The 17,421-nt window shown below is 39.9% G+C and overlaps 1 protein-coding gene across 5 annotated transcripts in view; it reads left to right on the forward strand.

Annotated features, from left to right (window-relative positions):
* Positions 1 to 8,423, forward strand: part of IWS1 (interacts with SUPT6H, CTD assembly factor 1) — a 45,695-nt gene extending 37,272 nt beyond the window's left edge. For 3 of the 5 annotated variants that reach the window (XM_007964610.3, XM_037988123.2, XM_007964612.3), the window contains exons 11-14: positions 129 to 240; positions 840 to 896; positions 3,412 to 3,523; positions 8,058 to 8,423. In XM_007964610.3, coding sequence (XP_007962801.3) covers positions 129 to 240; positions 840 to 896; positions 3,412 to 3,523; positions 8,058 to 8,189 — 413 coding nt within the window. In that variant the 3' untranslated portion in view covers positions 8,190 to 8,423. Of the gene's footprint in view, positions 1 to 128; positions 255 to 839; positions 897 to 3,411; positions 3,524 to 4,042; positions 4,273 to 8,057 lie in introns of those variants that run through there. The other 2 variants (XM_073019589.1, XM_073019588.1) reach the window with 2 other exon arrangements.
* Positions 8,424 to 17,421: the final 8,998 nt, after the last annotated feature.

Raw genomic sequence — 17,421 nt, forward strand, 5'->3', positions numbered from 1 at the left:
GGCTCTTCAAGGAAAGAATATTCTAAATGTCTAGAATATCCCCTCACACTAGGGTGCAATTATTTGAAAAAAATGGTAGGGGAAATGCAATTTTATGGACAAAATAATTGATTTTTTTCTTACTACAGATGAGTGGTCTAGGCCTATATTTGGTCTTACCTCCAACTACAAAGGAATGACAAGAGAAGAAAGGGAACAGAGAGATCTAGAACAGATGCCTCAACGACGAAGAATGAACAGGTATGAGGGAACAGGTATGAGTAAGTGGAATACATGTTATTGTTGTAGTAACTCAGTTTTAAGTAAGATCAGTAGGAAACCTGCAAGATGATAGAATTTCCTTTCCTCTCAGCTTGATATAGCTACATAATTCACAATATCCTTTTAGTTTAAATGTGATAGTGTATAGTCAGGGTCCTGTCCCCCTAACCAGACCTTTCTGGGTCAGTTTGTTGGAACAGAGCCTCTTTCACGATACTGATTGCTTGTGTTGTTCCAGCCACTTGCAAAAAACAACTTTCTGGGTCCCATTTCTGAGTTCCTAGAATAAAAAATGTTATAGGTTTGGTTTGTATCAATATAGTGGACATACAGTTGCATCTAGGAGGACAGGGTCATTAGTTACAAATATGGCAATTACGGCTCACCCACAAGGAAACCTGTTATGCAGATGAATACTAAAATGAGTAGTACTTTTTAAAGATTAGGAGTTATTTTCCCTGATCCATTGTAAAAGAGCTATTAATAGTTATGGTCTAAGTTTGATATTTTAGTTTGCTCCTTTTCTGAGTTATTAGGTTCTAATATTCCTGGTATCTCCTTGTTTACTTTTTTTCCAGCACTGGTGGTCAGACACCCAGAAGAGACCTGGAAAAGGTGCTGACAGGAGAGGAGAAGTAAGGTTTTAATGTTAAGTTTTCTTCCTAGACTATGTAGAGAATTTCCGTTTGCTGCTTTAAGAAAAGTAGTAAATGAAATGATTCTCATTTACGGGAGGTGACTTTCATTTTAACGTTTAGTATCTACAAAGCATTGTATTGGGTACTCTGGGGATGTAAGGAAAATTGAGAAAATACTTCATTCAAAGATTTTTTGCTGCTTGCTGAGTGCTAGATTCCTTGTTGTGATCTGAGAATTTAAAAACAAATTAAAAATAGTCTATGCTCTCAGAAAGTATAAGTCTTTACAAGGATGATAGGCAAAGGGAGGTCTTTGGTAAAGCCATGGGGTAAGTGTGCCAGGTCTGTGTTTGGAATGGCAAGTAGACTGAAGGGGTTGGACAGTAGTATGGGGCCTGATAAGGTTGGAAATAATAGACCAGTGAAGGGCTTTGAATCAAGATGAGGAATTTTTGCATGCCTTGTGATTCCACAGAAAGTTTTTTGAGACTGGATGTGAAGCCGTCTGGTTTGATTTGATTTAGGATGCTGATGCCAATGGCATCGTGTAGGATGGGTTGGAGGGCAGTGGGACTGAGGCAGTGGTACAGCTAAACAGAGGTGGTGGTGGGGGAACAGAGGGGTGAGAAGATATTGCAGAGGCAAAGCTGTCATATGTTGGTGACTTAGTGGGAGAGAACATGTCTAGAGTTAAAGACTTCAGCCAAAATTTTAACCTAAGTGCTGAGAAAGTGTCATTACCTTTCACCAAAATGGAGGGAGAAGTGGATTTGAGGAAACAGGCAAGTTCTCTTTTGAGCATATTAAATGTGAGATGCCTAATGAGATAGTCCTATAAATATTATGGGTCTAGAACTTGTAAAGAGATGTTTGGGCTAGAGACCTAGATTTGATGGTTCTCTCCATAGAAAAGATTGTTCAGTCAAGAAAGTATAGAGTAAGAAATGAACTAAACCATTTTGAAAGGGGGCGTAGCCAGGCAGAGTAGCCAGTGAAGGTGAATGAGCAGCTGTGGTCCTGTGTGTTGGAGCAGAGCCTGGAGGGGAATGAGGCTGAGCCGGAGGTGGCAGTGGCAAAAGCATGGGCCAGTGGCAGGTGCTGCGGAGGGCTTTGTGCAGGTGAGTTGGGAGTCAGGCAGCATCCAGATTGCAAGAGGAGAATAGGGGATGAGCTAGAGGAAGCAAGTTTGTTTAAGAAGGAAGTTGATGATGAGACTGTGCTTCAGAAGGAAAGTAAGAGTTACAGGGAATTTTCTTGGCAAGCCAATTAACCTGTTCATACGTATATGAAGGTTATAAAAGTTTAAGGTTGGCTGGGCACGGTGGCTCACGCCTATAATCCCAACACTTTGGGAGGCTGAGGCAGGCGGATCAGGAGGTCAGGAGATCGAGACCATCCTGGCTAACATGGAGAAACCCCATCTGTACTAAAAATACAAAAAATTAGCTGGGTGTGGTGGCAGGCATCTGTAGTCCCAGCTACTTGGGAGGCTGAGGCAGGAGAATGGCACAAACCCGGGAGATGGAGCTTGCATGAGCTGAGATCATGCCACTGCACTCTAGCCTGGGCAACAGAGCGAGACTCTTGTCTCAACAACAACAACAACAAAAAGTCTAAGGTTAAAAATGGAATAAACTGTACAAGAGAATAGAAACAATTGAGAATTTTTTACCCTTCTCGCCCCATCCCCAACAGACACACACAGATCCGCTCTTTACTAGTTACCTAGAGGCTGAGTGGTTTGGATGCCCAGGCATCTGTAGATAGGCTTTACTTTGGAAGGTTAGTAATCTTACTTTAGTCTAGTATGGTTGCCCACGGATTTGCATAGAACTAAATACATACACATAAATGAGTGCAAGTGAAACTGGGGAAGTGTAAATCAGATCTGTGTACTGTATCAACATCAGTATCCTGGTTGTGATACTATGCTGTAGATTTGCAAGTTGTTACTATTGGGAGAGACGTTGGATCTCTCTCTGTATCATTTCTTACAACTTCATTTGAATCTAATTATCTTCAAAAGATTTTTACAAAAATAAACATTAAAAATTACTGTATGAGTTGTATATTGAAAAACTACTTTATGGACATACTGAGAGTTTTGGGGGGTCATTTGACGACTCAGTTCTTCACAGTTCCTCGTCTCACAAGTGAACTCATGAGTGACTCCACTAGACAAGAGAAAAGGGGATTCATGCTGGTGGGACTAGCCTTGGAAGGCAGAGGGGCATGAGTATATCTGAAGCTGAGGAGAGGAGAAAATGATTCATGCAGATGCAGAGCAAGTTGGCTTTGGAAGAGAAGCAAGGAATGCACACTGGAGTGTGTGTGGTGACAGGCTAGCTGAGAGGCGGCAGGAGGGTGGATTGGGTGACCTGAGGTGGGGAGCAGAGGAGTTTCGAACATTGCAGCTGAATGGGTGGATGTAGAAACAGTAGTGTGCAATGGCCTGTGTGCCCCACTGTGGTTGGCCACATAAGCAACATGCTCTTCCTCTTCCCTTTTTCAGGGCTCTTAGACCTGGAGATCCTGGATTCTGTGCCCGGGCAAGGGTCCCAATGCCCTCAAACAAGGACTATGTGGTCAGGCCCAAATGGAATGTGGAAATGGAGTCATCCAGGGTAAGCAAGTGGAGGATCGGCAAGGTGGATCTCACCTGCAGATTACTATTTTACTCTTTACTTCATGCGTTAATAACCCTTGTAGCTCTTAAGACTTGTCTGATTCAGAGAGGACTCTTTTCTGGTCGCTTATCTAGCCAAACCACAAATTGAGCAATAGAGAAAGGAAAAGTCTTACCCAGGATTAAAGTTTATTGCTGATGAACTTTTCTTCAGACCTAATGCAACATTATCAGGTAGGGAAGTTTGTTTTTATTAATCCCTTCAAGTGAGGCTTGAAATTGAAACCTGGTGTATTCTGATACAGTGATTTTTTTTTTTTTTTTTAATAACCATGAGAAACAGAGCTTACATGCTTCAGCAGACCTACCTCTCCCTTTCTCTTAGACAGTTTAAGCAATTCCGTTGGCAATAATTAGGGTAGACGCTTACTCTGTTATCACTGTAAATACTGCTCAGTAGATCTTCAGTGTTCCTCCGTAATCTCTTTTTATTCTCCAATCAAACTACTGCTTCTAGCCTGGTATTCTTAAAAAGGGCCTAAGCCGATTGGAAAAGCATAAGAGGCGATTTGCAGAACAGAAGCGACTCAGCAAAGTGCATCGTGCTGTCAAGTTCAGCATTGAAGGCAACAGGATGCCCCTGTAGGCCTGGCCCTGCCAGACTGTGTACACGAGAGGTATTCCCAAGGAAGCATGTACTGTGCATGGGCTTGAATTGTCAGCAGTCAGAGTGAAACGTGTGTGTGTGTGCTTTCCGAATCAGAAGAGGCCGCGTCTGCTTTTAGTTTCGAAATAATGACCCTAACAGGCACCTTGGGCTATTCAAGGCCTCTTGAATATTTAGAAATTGACATGGAAGCCCCTTTCTTTATCAGTATCCTAGAGACTAATAGATAATTACTTCCCTAATATGCATTTGGGTCTTCCTGACTGGTACCCATTTTTTTGAAAAAGGTTTTTATTAGGACCCAGAATTATAGTGATATGTGTTACAGGCTGTAAACTGGTTAGCGGCTTCTCGGTGGGAAGTAGCTTGTTTTCCTGCTGTCAGTGGCTCAGCAACATGCATTTGAGGACTCATTGCATAAAGCCTTACACTAAATATTTAGGAGATGAATTTGGTTAACCCATACTCACAATGTGGTCAGAAATGAAAAAGACTTTGGAACGTTCATAAGCCCGACTCACTGATCCGCTTTGAGATTAATAGTGGCACCTTTGTTGTGGAGTACATAGAGTCTGTGTGTTGCCTGCCTTTTGTGCTTCTCCATGACCCCTGATTTGGCAGCTGTTTCCACTGACTCCACTCTCCTACCTGCCAGTTCATGTTGCTGTTAAGTGACTATCAAAACAAAATGTACTTTCTTATTTCTTGAGAATAAATCAAGGGTAGAGAAGGACTAGTTCTGTGCCAAGAACTTCCTCGTCTCTCTCCTTTTCTTCTTTCTTACTTGTGCCCATATCCATGTCCCTGACCACCTCTCCATGTCCCCTGCACCCATTTCTTTTTTGCCCTTCTTTCCTTTTTCGAGACAAGTCTTGCTCTGTCGCCCAGGCTGGAGTGCAGTGGCGCGATTTCTGCTCACTGCAAGCTCCGCCTCCTGGGTTCACACCATTCTTCTGCCTCAGCCTCCCAAGCAGCTGGCCCGCCACCATGCCCAGCTAATTTTTTGTATTTTTGGTAGAGATGGGGTTTCACTGTGTTAGGATGGTCTCAATCTCCTGACCTAGTGATCTGCCTGCCTCGGCCTCCCAAAGTGCTGGGATTAAGGCGTGAGCCACCGTGCTTGGCCAACAATTTGAGGTTTTAAATGTATTTCCAGATATGCCTTGAACTTAGTTTTTATAATTATAGAAAATTTTTAGGTACAAAGAGAAAAATTATTCACGGTCCTAGCATTCAAAAGCAGTTTGACCTATTTGTTGTCTTTTTTTCTACTGATGACATTAATTAAAATTATACTAAATATCAGCCTGGACAACATAGCAAGACTCCATCTCTACCAAAAAATTAAAAAATTAGCCAGGCATGGTGGCATGCACCTGTAGTCCTAGCTTCTTGGGAGGGTGAGGTGGGAGAATCACTTGAGCCCAGGAGTTTGAGGCTGCAGTGAGCTAGAATCCTGCCATTGCACTCCAGCCTGGGCAACAGAATGAGACCCTATCTCTAGAAAGAAAAAAAAAATACACACACACACACACGTACACACCCACAGAAAATGACCAAATTATAGTTTGCTTTTTTTTTATTACGTATTTTATTTCTTTGTAGAGATGGTCTCACCATCTTGCTCAAGCTGCTCTCAAACGATCCTCTGGCCTTACAGGCGGGAGCCACCACGCCTGGCCATGAATATAATGTGTTTATTCATTCCTTTATGGTTTCTGATTTTTTACTCCTAAATAATGTAGTAACCTGTGCTACATTGTATTTTTTATATGTTCATTTACTCCATGGAATACTTTTTAAATAACAGTAAAATGACAAAAGCAATGCCTATTTTTTCATGAACTTTTAAAAATACAGAAAACATAGACAAAATTAGTGCCATGTGTAATCCCACTTCAACTTAATGTTAACATTTTAGATTATGTCTTTTTTTTTTTTATATGTATGCATAGACAATATTACTGGTTGTTTTTTTTTTTTTTTTTTCAAGAGACATTGTGATCATATTCTTTTATACCTTGTTGGGTTTTTTTTTTTACCATGGTAAAAATCCATTTGAGTGAGCATTCTTGAGTGATTTCGCATTGTGTCTTCACACAGTGTGCCATAATTGAAGCTGCTTTTGGTCTTGTTCTGGTGAAGCAGTGTAGCACACACACTGACTTTCTAAGGAAGTGTAGTGTTCCCTTGATGAATCTGGAGGGAGATCATTGAACTCCGTGTGTGAGGTACTATGGTCTGTCTTTTCAAACTTGGGGTAACTAGGCATCTGCAACTACCAGTCATATATTTTGTAACCCACTAGTCCAGGTGTGTCCTGATTGCTGAGGCTAGACGGATCCATCAGGGCTTAGACAGTTAGTGAGGGTCCTGGGAGTAGGCGAAGGGGAGTCCAGTTAGTGTGTGGAGCTGCTGGGAATTGTGTAGTTGGCAGAGATTTGAGCAGGTAAAGCTTCCGATGTGGACCGAGTACAAGTACTAAGATCACGGCACATCCTCTGAAAGGAAGTCAGATATATGGGACTGTCCAGGAGGTCTGGGAGATAGTGTGATGGTGGCATAGCTCTTTCTCATCTGACACTTTTTATGCTTACTCAGAGTACTAATACCAAGTATTGAGACTGATACAGAGTAATATTTGAATTGAGATATTTCTAGAAAGATAGGTCAACATGGCTCTTGATCAAGAATGACTTCGAGTTCCTTGCCTAGTGCTCAGCTGGCTTCGTGTTGGGGTTGAGGCTGGGTCCAGAGGTAGGATAAGATTCGGAAGGCTACTGGACAGAAAAGAAGCTCACCAGACTGGTATTGACCCCAGAGTGTCTCCCAGGCCCCACCTTATTTTAGCATTCTTTTGAATTGAGTTTCAGAGGTGATTCAGTAGTAAACGTATGGGGAGAAGAATTAGAAAAACCCATCTCTTTTTAAGCACTCACCATTCTTAAACATCTAAATTGTTTTACAACAGAGTCGGCAAACCTTTCTAGCATTTCTAAAAGGTGGCAGTTTCTTGGAGACCATATCTTTGCAAGACAGTATTTTCAATATAAAATAGCCCCCAAACCAAACCTTTAAACATAAAGGGCAAGTGGGTCAAGACTTAAGATTCTTTTTGTGTCAAGTATACTTAATGTAAATCTAGTTGCTTGTGAAGTAGTAAAATAGTAATAGCTCCTATTATTTTGTGCACTGACTATATGTGCTCAGCCTCTGTGCTTGGATCTGACATCACTATCTCATTTCCTTCTCTCAGCAGTTCTGGAAAGAGGACCTACCATGGGTGTGCTTTGCCCAGGGTCACAGAAGTCACTGCATCAGAGCAGGGATTCACCCCAAGTCTAAAAACTGAAGAGCTCCCGCACTTAAGGGTTCACTTTACTAATCATCTAACCTCATTTATTACGCTTAAGGCTTTTTCTCAGCTGACTTGACTTTGTTTTAGGTCACTCTTTTCTATGCCAGCACTGTTTGAAAGTGTATGTCAAGTGATTAGCTCCACATTTGGTCTTCGAAAGGGAGAAGCATGCAGTTAAAATGTAATGTACATGATGGAATACGGAGAATCATAGTTTCGGTTTCCCCCCCCTTTCTCCCATCTAGGAGACCTCCATGGACTGCAGCAAAATTAAAAATAAAGCACAGACAACAGAATTATTCTTCGTTGAGAGAGTTTAATATGCGTTTCTTATTATACTGTTAGAACAGTCTGGATGCTCTGTTCTTGAGGTCATCAACACACGTTCTGGTTATTCTAGAGCTAGGAGCTCTTCTGGTTGCTAACTTTCAGTTATAAGAAGATGAAAGACAAAACTAGACTTATGTATTTCAGTAGTTTGCTCTTTAATTTTTCCCTCACTCTTAGTTTCAGGCGACCTCCAAGAAGGGTATCAGTCGACTGGATAAACAGATGAGAAAGTTCACAGATATCAGGAAAAAAAGCAGATCTGCCCACGCAGTGAAAATCAGCATTGAGGGCAACAAAATGCCGTTGTGACCTTGCCTGGAATGTGTCCCCGTCTCTACTCTGAGAAATGCGCAATGGACTCTTTGGAGAAAGAAGATATTTTAAAACATTTTTAGTGTGTCTGTCAATGGTTCCGTGTGTATCAGATGTTGTCATAGGACTCGCATTTCTCTCAGTTATATTTAAAACTGTTTGTTGTGTACTTTGTACAGAGGAATACTAGTCATACTTCTATAAACTTTACACAATAAAATTTCATTCTGATTTCGGGGGGCTGTCTCTTCATTTCTTAAGAGGATGCATTCTTAATGGGGCAAAGATTGTTTCTCATTGTGTGGGAACAAATCTTACGATATTACAGAGGTTTGTGACCTTTAGCGGTTCAATCCTGCCTGATCGTGGTATAATGAGGAATTTATCTGGCCTTTGCCCCTGGTTGCTGGCAAGGAATGTCTAAAACCCTTGTGGTTTCCTGAGTGATAGAGTGTCTCTGTTATGCTAATGAGGTGACTGTGTGGTGGGTTTTTGGATAGAGGCTGGTAACCAGAAACCTACTACAGAGGGACCTGAGAGATTGAGACACAGTCAGTGACCTGTTTGATGTAGTCACCCATGCCTGCAAAATGGGACTTGATGAAGAGCTCTGGACACCACAGCTCAATGAAGCTTCTTGGTTGGTGAAGGCATTGGTGTGCTGGGAGGGAAAAGATTCCCCTCTATGGGGACGGGCACAGAAGCTGTGCCTTCCCTCCCAGACCTTCCCCGATGTATCCCTTCATTTGGCCCTCCTAATTCATATCTTCTATAGTAAAACTAATCATAGTGTTTTCTAGGGAAGCATAGTGCTTTCCTGAGTTCTGTCAGTCATTTTAGCAAGTTCTTAAACCCGAGAGGTTTATGGGAACCCCAAATTTGTAGCTGGTCAGAAGTGACAGTAGCCTGGATACCCCACTTGTGGCTTGCATCTGAAGTGAGGGCAGTATTGTGGAGGATTGATGCATTAAACCTGTGCAGTCTGATGCCAGCTCTGGGCGTTTCGTATCAGAATTGAATTGCAGTACCTCAGTTGGGGTGGAAATGGAATGCCAACAAAATCTTATTAATGTGTTTCTCTTGGGATAATTATTTTGATTTTCATTTTTCTCTGGGATGGGGGCTTATAACAGAAAAGATCAAGAAATACTACTGTCGCTGGGCGCGGTGGCTCACGCCCGTAATCCCAGCACTTTGGAGGCTGAGACGGGCGGATCACGAGGTCAGGAGATCGAGACCATCCTGGCTAACACGGTGAAACCCCGTCTCTACTAAAAAATGCAAAAAACTACCCTGGCGAGGTGGCGGGCGCCTGTAGTCCCAGATACTCGGGAGGCTGAGGCAGGAGAATGGCGTGAACCCGGGAGGCAGAGCTTGCAGTGAGCTGAGATCCGGCCACTGCACTCCAGCCCGGGCTACAGAGCGAGACTCCGTCTCAAAAAAAATAAAAAATAAAAAAGAAATACTACTGTCTCAAGGAAATACGGACATAACTGAAAATCACTATGCCAAAAGCTTAAGAGCAGTTGAGCAATTAGGGGAGAGAGAAAAATCACAGCTTGTGGCTGTTTCTTGTCGCTCTATTTTTGTGATACTCTCACTATTTTAATAGTCTCTATAGACTTAATTATGAGAGGTCTCTTAAGGTCAAGATGATGAGGCCTAAGAACATTTTATCAACTAGATGATTTTAATTACAGAAATCCTACTCTCATACCGATTGGCACCTTGATCTTCAGAAACACATAAAACTACTTTTGGCCACAAAGACTTTTGAACAGCTAAAATAATGAAGTGTATGTACTAAAACACTGCTCACAAGAAACTCAAACTTTACTTTCAACAAACGCAGAAGCACAGTAGGATGTAGTGCTTTGTAAAAAGCAGGTACATAAAGCCTTTAGAAGGTAATAGCTAACCACTAGATGGAGACAAAAACCTTCAGCTTTTCTGCAGTGATTTATACAAATACCCTCAAAAACACTTGAGAAGGAAAAAGCACAGACATCTAGTGAAGCCTTACATTGATCATTAAAAATCAAATTTGAAACAAAGACGAAGGTTGTATTTAAGGAAGATTTGTAAGTTATTTATATGATTTTGTCATTTAATGGGGTCAGCTCCAATTACCTGAAAATTTCACTATTACAGGGTAAAACTTACAATGTTGACAAGTAATAACGTTTTAAACCATACCTGGGGAATTCAAGATAGTAGGAGATTCTCCTGTACTGTGTTTGAAGGAAAAAGTTTCTATATAAATGATCCTTGGTGTTGGTTTTATGGCAGCTCAAACCTTGCTGGCCAGAAAAACTTTAAATTTTGAAAATATTTCCAATTTACAGTAGTTGCAAAAATAGTAAATAAACTCCGCTATACTCATATTTACCAAGTGTTAACGTTTTGCCACATCATTGACTCTATCATCTTGTATATACATAGAACTATTTTTGCAGACTCATGAGAGTAACTTGCTGACAACTTGTCCCTTGAGCCCCAAATACTTAAGCATATTTCTTCCAAGAACATAGACTTTAGTTTTGTCCCAGAATTGATGATACTAATTTTGACAACTTGGGTATAATGTGAAGGGGTTGGTTGGTTGGTTAAGAGATGGGTTCTTGCTATGTTGGCCAGGCTGAAGTGCAGTGGTGTGATCATAGTTCCCTGCAGCCTTGAACTCCCAGGCTCAAGCAATCCTCCTGCCTCAGTCTCCTCCCAAGTGGCTGGGACTGTAGGCACGCACTGTCATGCTTGGCTTTTCTTCTTCCTCTTCCTCTTCCTCCTCTTCCTTTCTCTTCTTCCTCTTCCTTTCTCTTCTTCCTCTTCCTCTTCTTCCTCTTCCTCTCCTTCCTCTTCCTCTTCCTTTCCTTCCTCTTCCTCTTCTTCCTCCTCTTCTTCCTCTTCTTCCTCTTCTGGTTTTAAGATTTACTATCTTAAACAGTTTTACTGCTCAGTGGCATTGAATATGTTCACAGTGTACAACCATCACCACCATTCATCTTCAGAAATCTTTTCATCTTGCAAAATTTTAACTCTACCCATCAAAGAACTCCCCTTTCTTCCTCCCCCAAGCTCTTGGCAACCAACATTCTACTTTCTGTCTCTGACGAGTTGTCTGTTCTAGGTACCTCATATAAGTGGAATCATACATTTTTCTTTTTGCAACTGTCTTATTTCACTTGGTATAATGTCCTCAAGGTTTGTCCATGTGTCCAAATTTCCTTGCATTTTAAGGTTGAATAATATTCCAGTGTGTGTATATACTACATGCTGTTTGTCCATTCATCTGTCAGTGGACACTTGGGTTGCCTCCACCTTTGGCCATTGTAAATAATGCTGCTGTGATCATGGGTGTACAAGTATTTGCTCAAGACCTTTTTTTCTTCACTTCTAGAAACTATTAAAAAAGAACCCTTTTTTTTTTTTTTTTCAATTCTTTTGGTTATATACCTAGAAGTAGAATTGCTAGATTATATGGTAATTCCATTTTAAATTTTTTTAGAAAGTGCCATACATATACTTTCCATAGGGGCTGCACAATTTTATATTCACATCAGTAATACACAAGAGTTCCAATTTCTCCATATGCTTGCTGACACTTTATTTTTATTTTTTGATGGTAGCCAACTTAAGTGATGTGAGGTGGTATCTTGCGATTTTAGTTTGTATTTCCCTAATGATAGTGATGTAGAGCATCTTTTAATGTGCTTTTTGACCATTTATATATCTTCCTTGGAGAAACGTCTATTCAAGTCATTTGCCCAGTTTTAGATTGGGTTGTTTGGTGTGAGTTGTAGGAGTGCTTTGTGTATTGGTGTTAATGCTTTATCAGCTATATGATTTGCAAATATTTTATTTCATTCTTTAGATTGCCTTTTCACTCTGTTGATTGTGTTCTTTGATGCACACATTATTTAAATTTTGCTGTATCTTTTTTCTTTTATTGCCTGTGTTTTTGGTGTCATATCAAAAAAATTATTGCCAAATTCAATATTACGAAGCTTTTACCCTATAATTTTGTAACTTTAGCTCTTATGTTTAGGTCTCTCATCCATTTCTAATTAATTTTTTTTGTATATTGTGTAAAATAAGGTTCCAATTTTATCCATTTGCATATAGATATCAGGTTTCCCTAGCAACATTTACTGAAAACAAAAAACTTACTTTCCCCATGGAATAGTCTTGGCCGTCTTGTCAAAAATCATTTGACCACATGTGTAAGAGTTGATTTCTGGACTTTGTTCTTTTCCATTTGTCTGTATGTTGCAATATAGAACTGTCTGTGTATCTGTCCCCACTATGACGCTGTTTTGATTACTGTAGCTTTGTAGTAAATTCTGAAGTCAGGACGTGTGAGTCTTCCAACTTTGTTGTTTTTCAAGATTGTTTTGGTTATTTGAGATTTCATGTGAATTTTTAAATGGATTTTTCTATATATGCAGTAAACATAATTGGTATTTTGTTAGGAATTGCACTGAATCTGTAGAGGTGCTCTGGGTAGTACTGACTTAACAATATTAAGTCTTTGAATCATGAACATAGAATATCTTCATTTACTGGTGTCTTCTTTAATTTCCTTAATGTTTTGTAGTCTTCTTTTCCTTTTTTCCTTTTCTTTTTCTTTCTTTACTTTCTTTTCATTCTTCTTTTTGATTTAGATTCTCACTTTGTTGTCCAGGCTTGTCTCAAACTCCTGGCTTCAAGCAATCTTCCCACCTCAGCTTTCCAAGTAGCTAGGACTACAGGTGTGTGCCACCATGCCCAGATAATTTTTTTTGTAGAGTTGAGGTCTTGCTATGTTGCCCAGGCTGCTCTTCAACTCCTGGCCTCAAGCGATCCTCCTGCTTAGGCCTCCAAAGTGCTAGGATTGCAGATGTGAGCCACCATGCATGGACTGTAGTTTTCAATGTACAAGTCTTTCGCCTCTTTGATTAGCTATATTCCTAAGTATTTTATTCTAATTGATGCTGTCATAAATTGAATTGTTTTCATAAGTTCCTTTTAGGATTGCTCATTGTTAACATGTAAAAATGCAACTGATTTTTGTATTGATTTTTGTATCCTGCAGCTTTTCTGAATTTGTTTATTCTAACAGTTTTGTCTGGTTTTGGAGGTGTTTTGTGTACTCTCTGGGCTCATGTAATACCATGTTGTCTGCAAACAGATAATTTAATTTCCTTCCAGTTTGGATGCCTTTTTAATTTCTTTTTTATGCCTAATTGTTCCAGCTAAGATTTCCAGTACTATGTTGAATAGATGTGGTAAAAGTGGGCATTCTTGTCTTGTTTCTGATAAAAAGCTTTCAGTCTTTCACCATTGAGTATGATATTAGCTGTGGGCTTTTCATGTATGACATTTATTATGTTGAGCTTCCTTCTGTCCCTTGTTTGTAGAGTTTTGTTTTTTTTTAAATCATGAAATGGTGTTGAATTTTGTCAAATGCCTTTTCTGCATCAATTGAGATGATCATGAGTTGTTTTCTTCATTCTGTTAATGTGGTGTATTATATTGATTGATTTATATTTGTTGTTGTTGAACCATCCTTGCATTTTGGGAATAAATCCTTCATGGTCATGGTGTATAATTATTTTAGTGTGCTCTTGAATTTTGTTTGCTAGTATTTTGTTGAGGATTTTTGCAACATATTTATTAGGGATATTGGTCTTGAGTTTTAGTGCCTTTGGTTTTGGTATCAGGGTAATACTGACTTCATAGTTTGGAGTTTGAAAGTGTTTCTCTTCAATTTTTTGAAGTATGAGGAAGATTGGTATTTGTTGTTTTTTAAATGTTTGGTGGAGCTCACCAATAAGACCATCTGGTCCTGAACTTTTGTTCATTGGGAGTTTCCTTACTAGTTACAGATCTGTTCAGATTTTTATTTTTTCATGATTCAGAGTTGGTAGGTTGTGTTTCCAGGAATTTAATTTGTCTGTTTTGTCTAGGTTATCCAATTTGATGGCTTACAGTTGTTCATAGTACTGTTTTATAATCCTTTTTGTTTCTGTAAAATGGGTCATAATGTCCCCCCATTTGAGTCTTCTCTTTTTCTTCACCTAGCTAAAAGTTGGTCAATTTCGTTGATCTTTTTGAAGAACCAACTCTTGGTTTCTTTGGGTTTTTTTTCCCTCTTTTTTGTATTCTCTGTTATGTTTATCTCTGCTCTAATCTTTATTATTTATTTCCTTTTGCTTGCTTTGTGTTTGGTTTGTTCTTGTTCTTTAAGATATAAAATTAGGTTGCTGATTTGAGATCTTAAAATTTGAGCATTTGTAGATACAAATTTCTTTCAGCATTGCTTTTGCTTCATCCCATAAGCTTTGGTGTTTTTATCTTCATTTGTCTCAAGTTATTTTCTAATTTCCCTTGTGACTTCTTCCTTGACCCATTGGTTGTTTGAGAATGTACCATTTGATTTCCACGTATTTGTAGATTTTACAGTTTTCTTTCTGCTATGGATTTCTAATTTTATTCCGTTGTGATTAGAAAGATACTTTATATAATTTCAGTCTTTTCAAATGTTTTAAGACTTACTTGTGGCCTAATAGCCTGTCCCAGAGAATGTTCCATATACTCTTGAGGAATATGTGTATTCTGCTTATTGTTGGGTGGTATGCTTTTTGTGTATCTGTTAGGTCCAAATGGCCTATCATGTTGTTCAAGTCCTCTTTTTGAGACGGTTTCACTTCTGTCACCCAGAGTGGAGTGAAGTGGTGCGATCTTGGCTCACTGCAACCTCCGCCTCCCAGGCTCAAGTGATTCTCCTGCCTTAGCCTTTCAAGTAGCTGGGACTATAGGCGTGCGCCACTGTGCCTGCCTAATTTTTTGTATTTTTAGTAGAGATGGGGGTGGTTTTACCATGTTGCCCAGGCTGATCTTGAACTCCTAGACTCAAGCAATCTACCCGTCTTAGCCTCCCACAGTGCTGAGATTACAAGTGTGAGCCACAGCGCCCAGCCTCTGTTTCTTTTTTGATCTTGTCTCTTGCTTTTCTATCAGTTATTGAAAGTGGGATGTTGAAGCCTACTGTTACAGAGTCATCTATTTCTCCCTTCAGTTCTGTCAGTGTTTGTTCATATAGTTAGGAGCTGTTATGTTTGGGGTGTGTGTGTGTGTGTGTGTGTGTATATATATGTAATTGTTATATCTAATTGGTGAATTGACCCTTTTTAAAATATATAATGTTCTTTGTCTTTTGTACTGGTTTTTGACTTAAAGTCTATTTTATCTGATATTAGTATAGCCACCCCTACTCTCTTCATCACTATTTGCATGGAATATCTTTCTGTCCTTTGTCAACCTGTGTGCGCTTAGATCTAAAGTGAGTCTCTTGTAGACAGTGTATAGATGGATTCTTTTTTTTTTTAATTCATTCTGTCAATCTGTCTTGATTTGGGAGTTAATTTACATTTAAAGTAATTACTGATGGGGAAGGACTTACTATTGGCCATTTTGTTGTTTTCTGTATCTCTTATAGGCTCTTTTTTGTCCCTCATTTACTCCCTTACTGTCTTTCTTTGAGTTCAGTTGATTTTTTCTTTTTTCTTTTTTTTTTTTTTTTTTTGAGATGGAGTCTCACTGTGTCACCCAGGCTGGAGTGCAGTGGTGCAATCTCGGCTCACTGCAACCTCTGCCTCCCAGGTTCAAGCAATTCCTCTGCCTTAGCCTCCTGAGTAGCTGGGACTACAGGCACGCACCACCACGCCCGCCTGGCTAATTTTTGTTTCACCATATTGGCCAGGCTGGTCTCGAACTCCTGACCTTGTGATCGCCCGCCTCAACCTCCTGAAGTGCTGGGATTACAGGTGTGAACCACTGCGCCCAGTGAGTTCAGTTGATTTTTTATAGTGGCATGTTTAGTTCCCTTCTCACTTCCTTTTGTGTATATTCTGTAGCTATTTCCTTTGTGTTACCGTGAGACTTACTAAAACATCCTACTGTTATAACAATCTGTTTTAAACTGCTAACTTTAATTGCATATGAAAGACGTCCTTTACAGCTCCATCTCTTCTTTATGTTATTGCTGTCACAAATTACATCTTTATATATTGTGTATCCACTAGCAAAGATTTATAGTTTTTTATGCTTTTCTATTTTAGGTCCTGTAAAATAATTAGGGGAGTTACAAACCAAAATTGCAATAATACTGGTTTTTATATTTGTCTATGTGTTTACCTTGAAAGGAAAAATGTATATTTTTATATAGTCGTTGAGTTACTGTCTAGTGTTGTTTCCTTACAACCTGAAGGAAGGACTCCCTTTAACATTTCTTGCAGGGTAGGTCTAGTGGTAATTAATTCCTTCAGCTTTTGTTTATTTAGGGATATCTTAGTTTCTCCCTTGATTTTGAAGGATAGTTTTACCAGATACAGAATTCTTGGCTGGGCGCGGTGGCTCACACCTGTAATCCCAGCACTCTGGGAGCCTGAGACAAGCTGATCGCTTGAGCTCAGGAGTTCGAGACCAGCCTGGGCAACATGGCAAAACTCCATTTTTACAAAAAAGTAGAAAAATGAGCTGAATGTGGTGGCTCATGCCTGTAGTCCCAGCTGCTCAGGAGGCTGAGGTGGGAGGATCCCTTGACTACAGAAGGTTGAAGCTGCAGTGGGCTGAAATCACACCACTGTACTCTATCCTGGGTGACAGAGGGAGACCCTGTCTCAAAAAAAAAAAAAAAAAACAATCTTGGTTTACAGGTTTTTCTTTCATCACTTTAAATATATCATCCTATTGCCTTCTAACTGCAGAGTTTCTGCGGAGATTGTCCTGGTGGGTAGAGAGAGACTACTAGTAAAGTACTGTAGTTTTTTGGAAGGCATTGGTAACCACTGTCTATAAACCAACTCTTCCCCATCTGCCTGTGTACTGTTCCTCTCAGACAGGCAGAAATTACTGAATCAAACTCCATACTGTCTCTGTGATCTTCCCCTATCACAGCAGCAGAAGTCCTCTTGACGTAAGATTCCTCCTGAAGCAGGTAGAGTGTAGTTTCAAGTGATGTAGATGTCTATTACTTGTATATTAAACGATTAGAGAGATGTTTGATAAGTTCTAAGACGTAGGATTACCCAGTGTTGTCATGTGCTAGAAATGTTGCAAAAATACCTGAGCCAAGGTCTCAAGTTGGCTGACTGTACTATTAAGCTACAGACATGCACTTCCTATGTTCATCAGTTTTTCAGTTAGCAATAATCACTCCTTGAGTACACCTCATTGTCTATGATACTGC

The sequence above is a fragment of the Chlorocebus sabaeus genome, chromosome 10, assembly GCF_047675955.1.
Source record: "Chlorocebus sabaeus isolate Y175 chromosome 10, mChlSab1.0.hap1, whole genome shotgun sequence".
Classification (NCBI taxonomy): domain Eukaryota; kingdom Metazoa; phylum Chordata; class Mammalia; order Primates; family Cercopithecidae; genus Chlorocebus; species Chlorocebus sabaeus.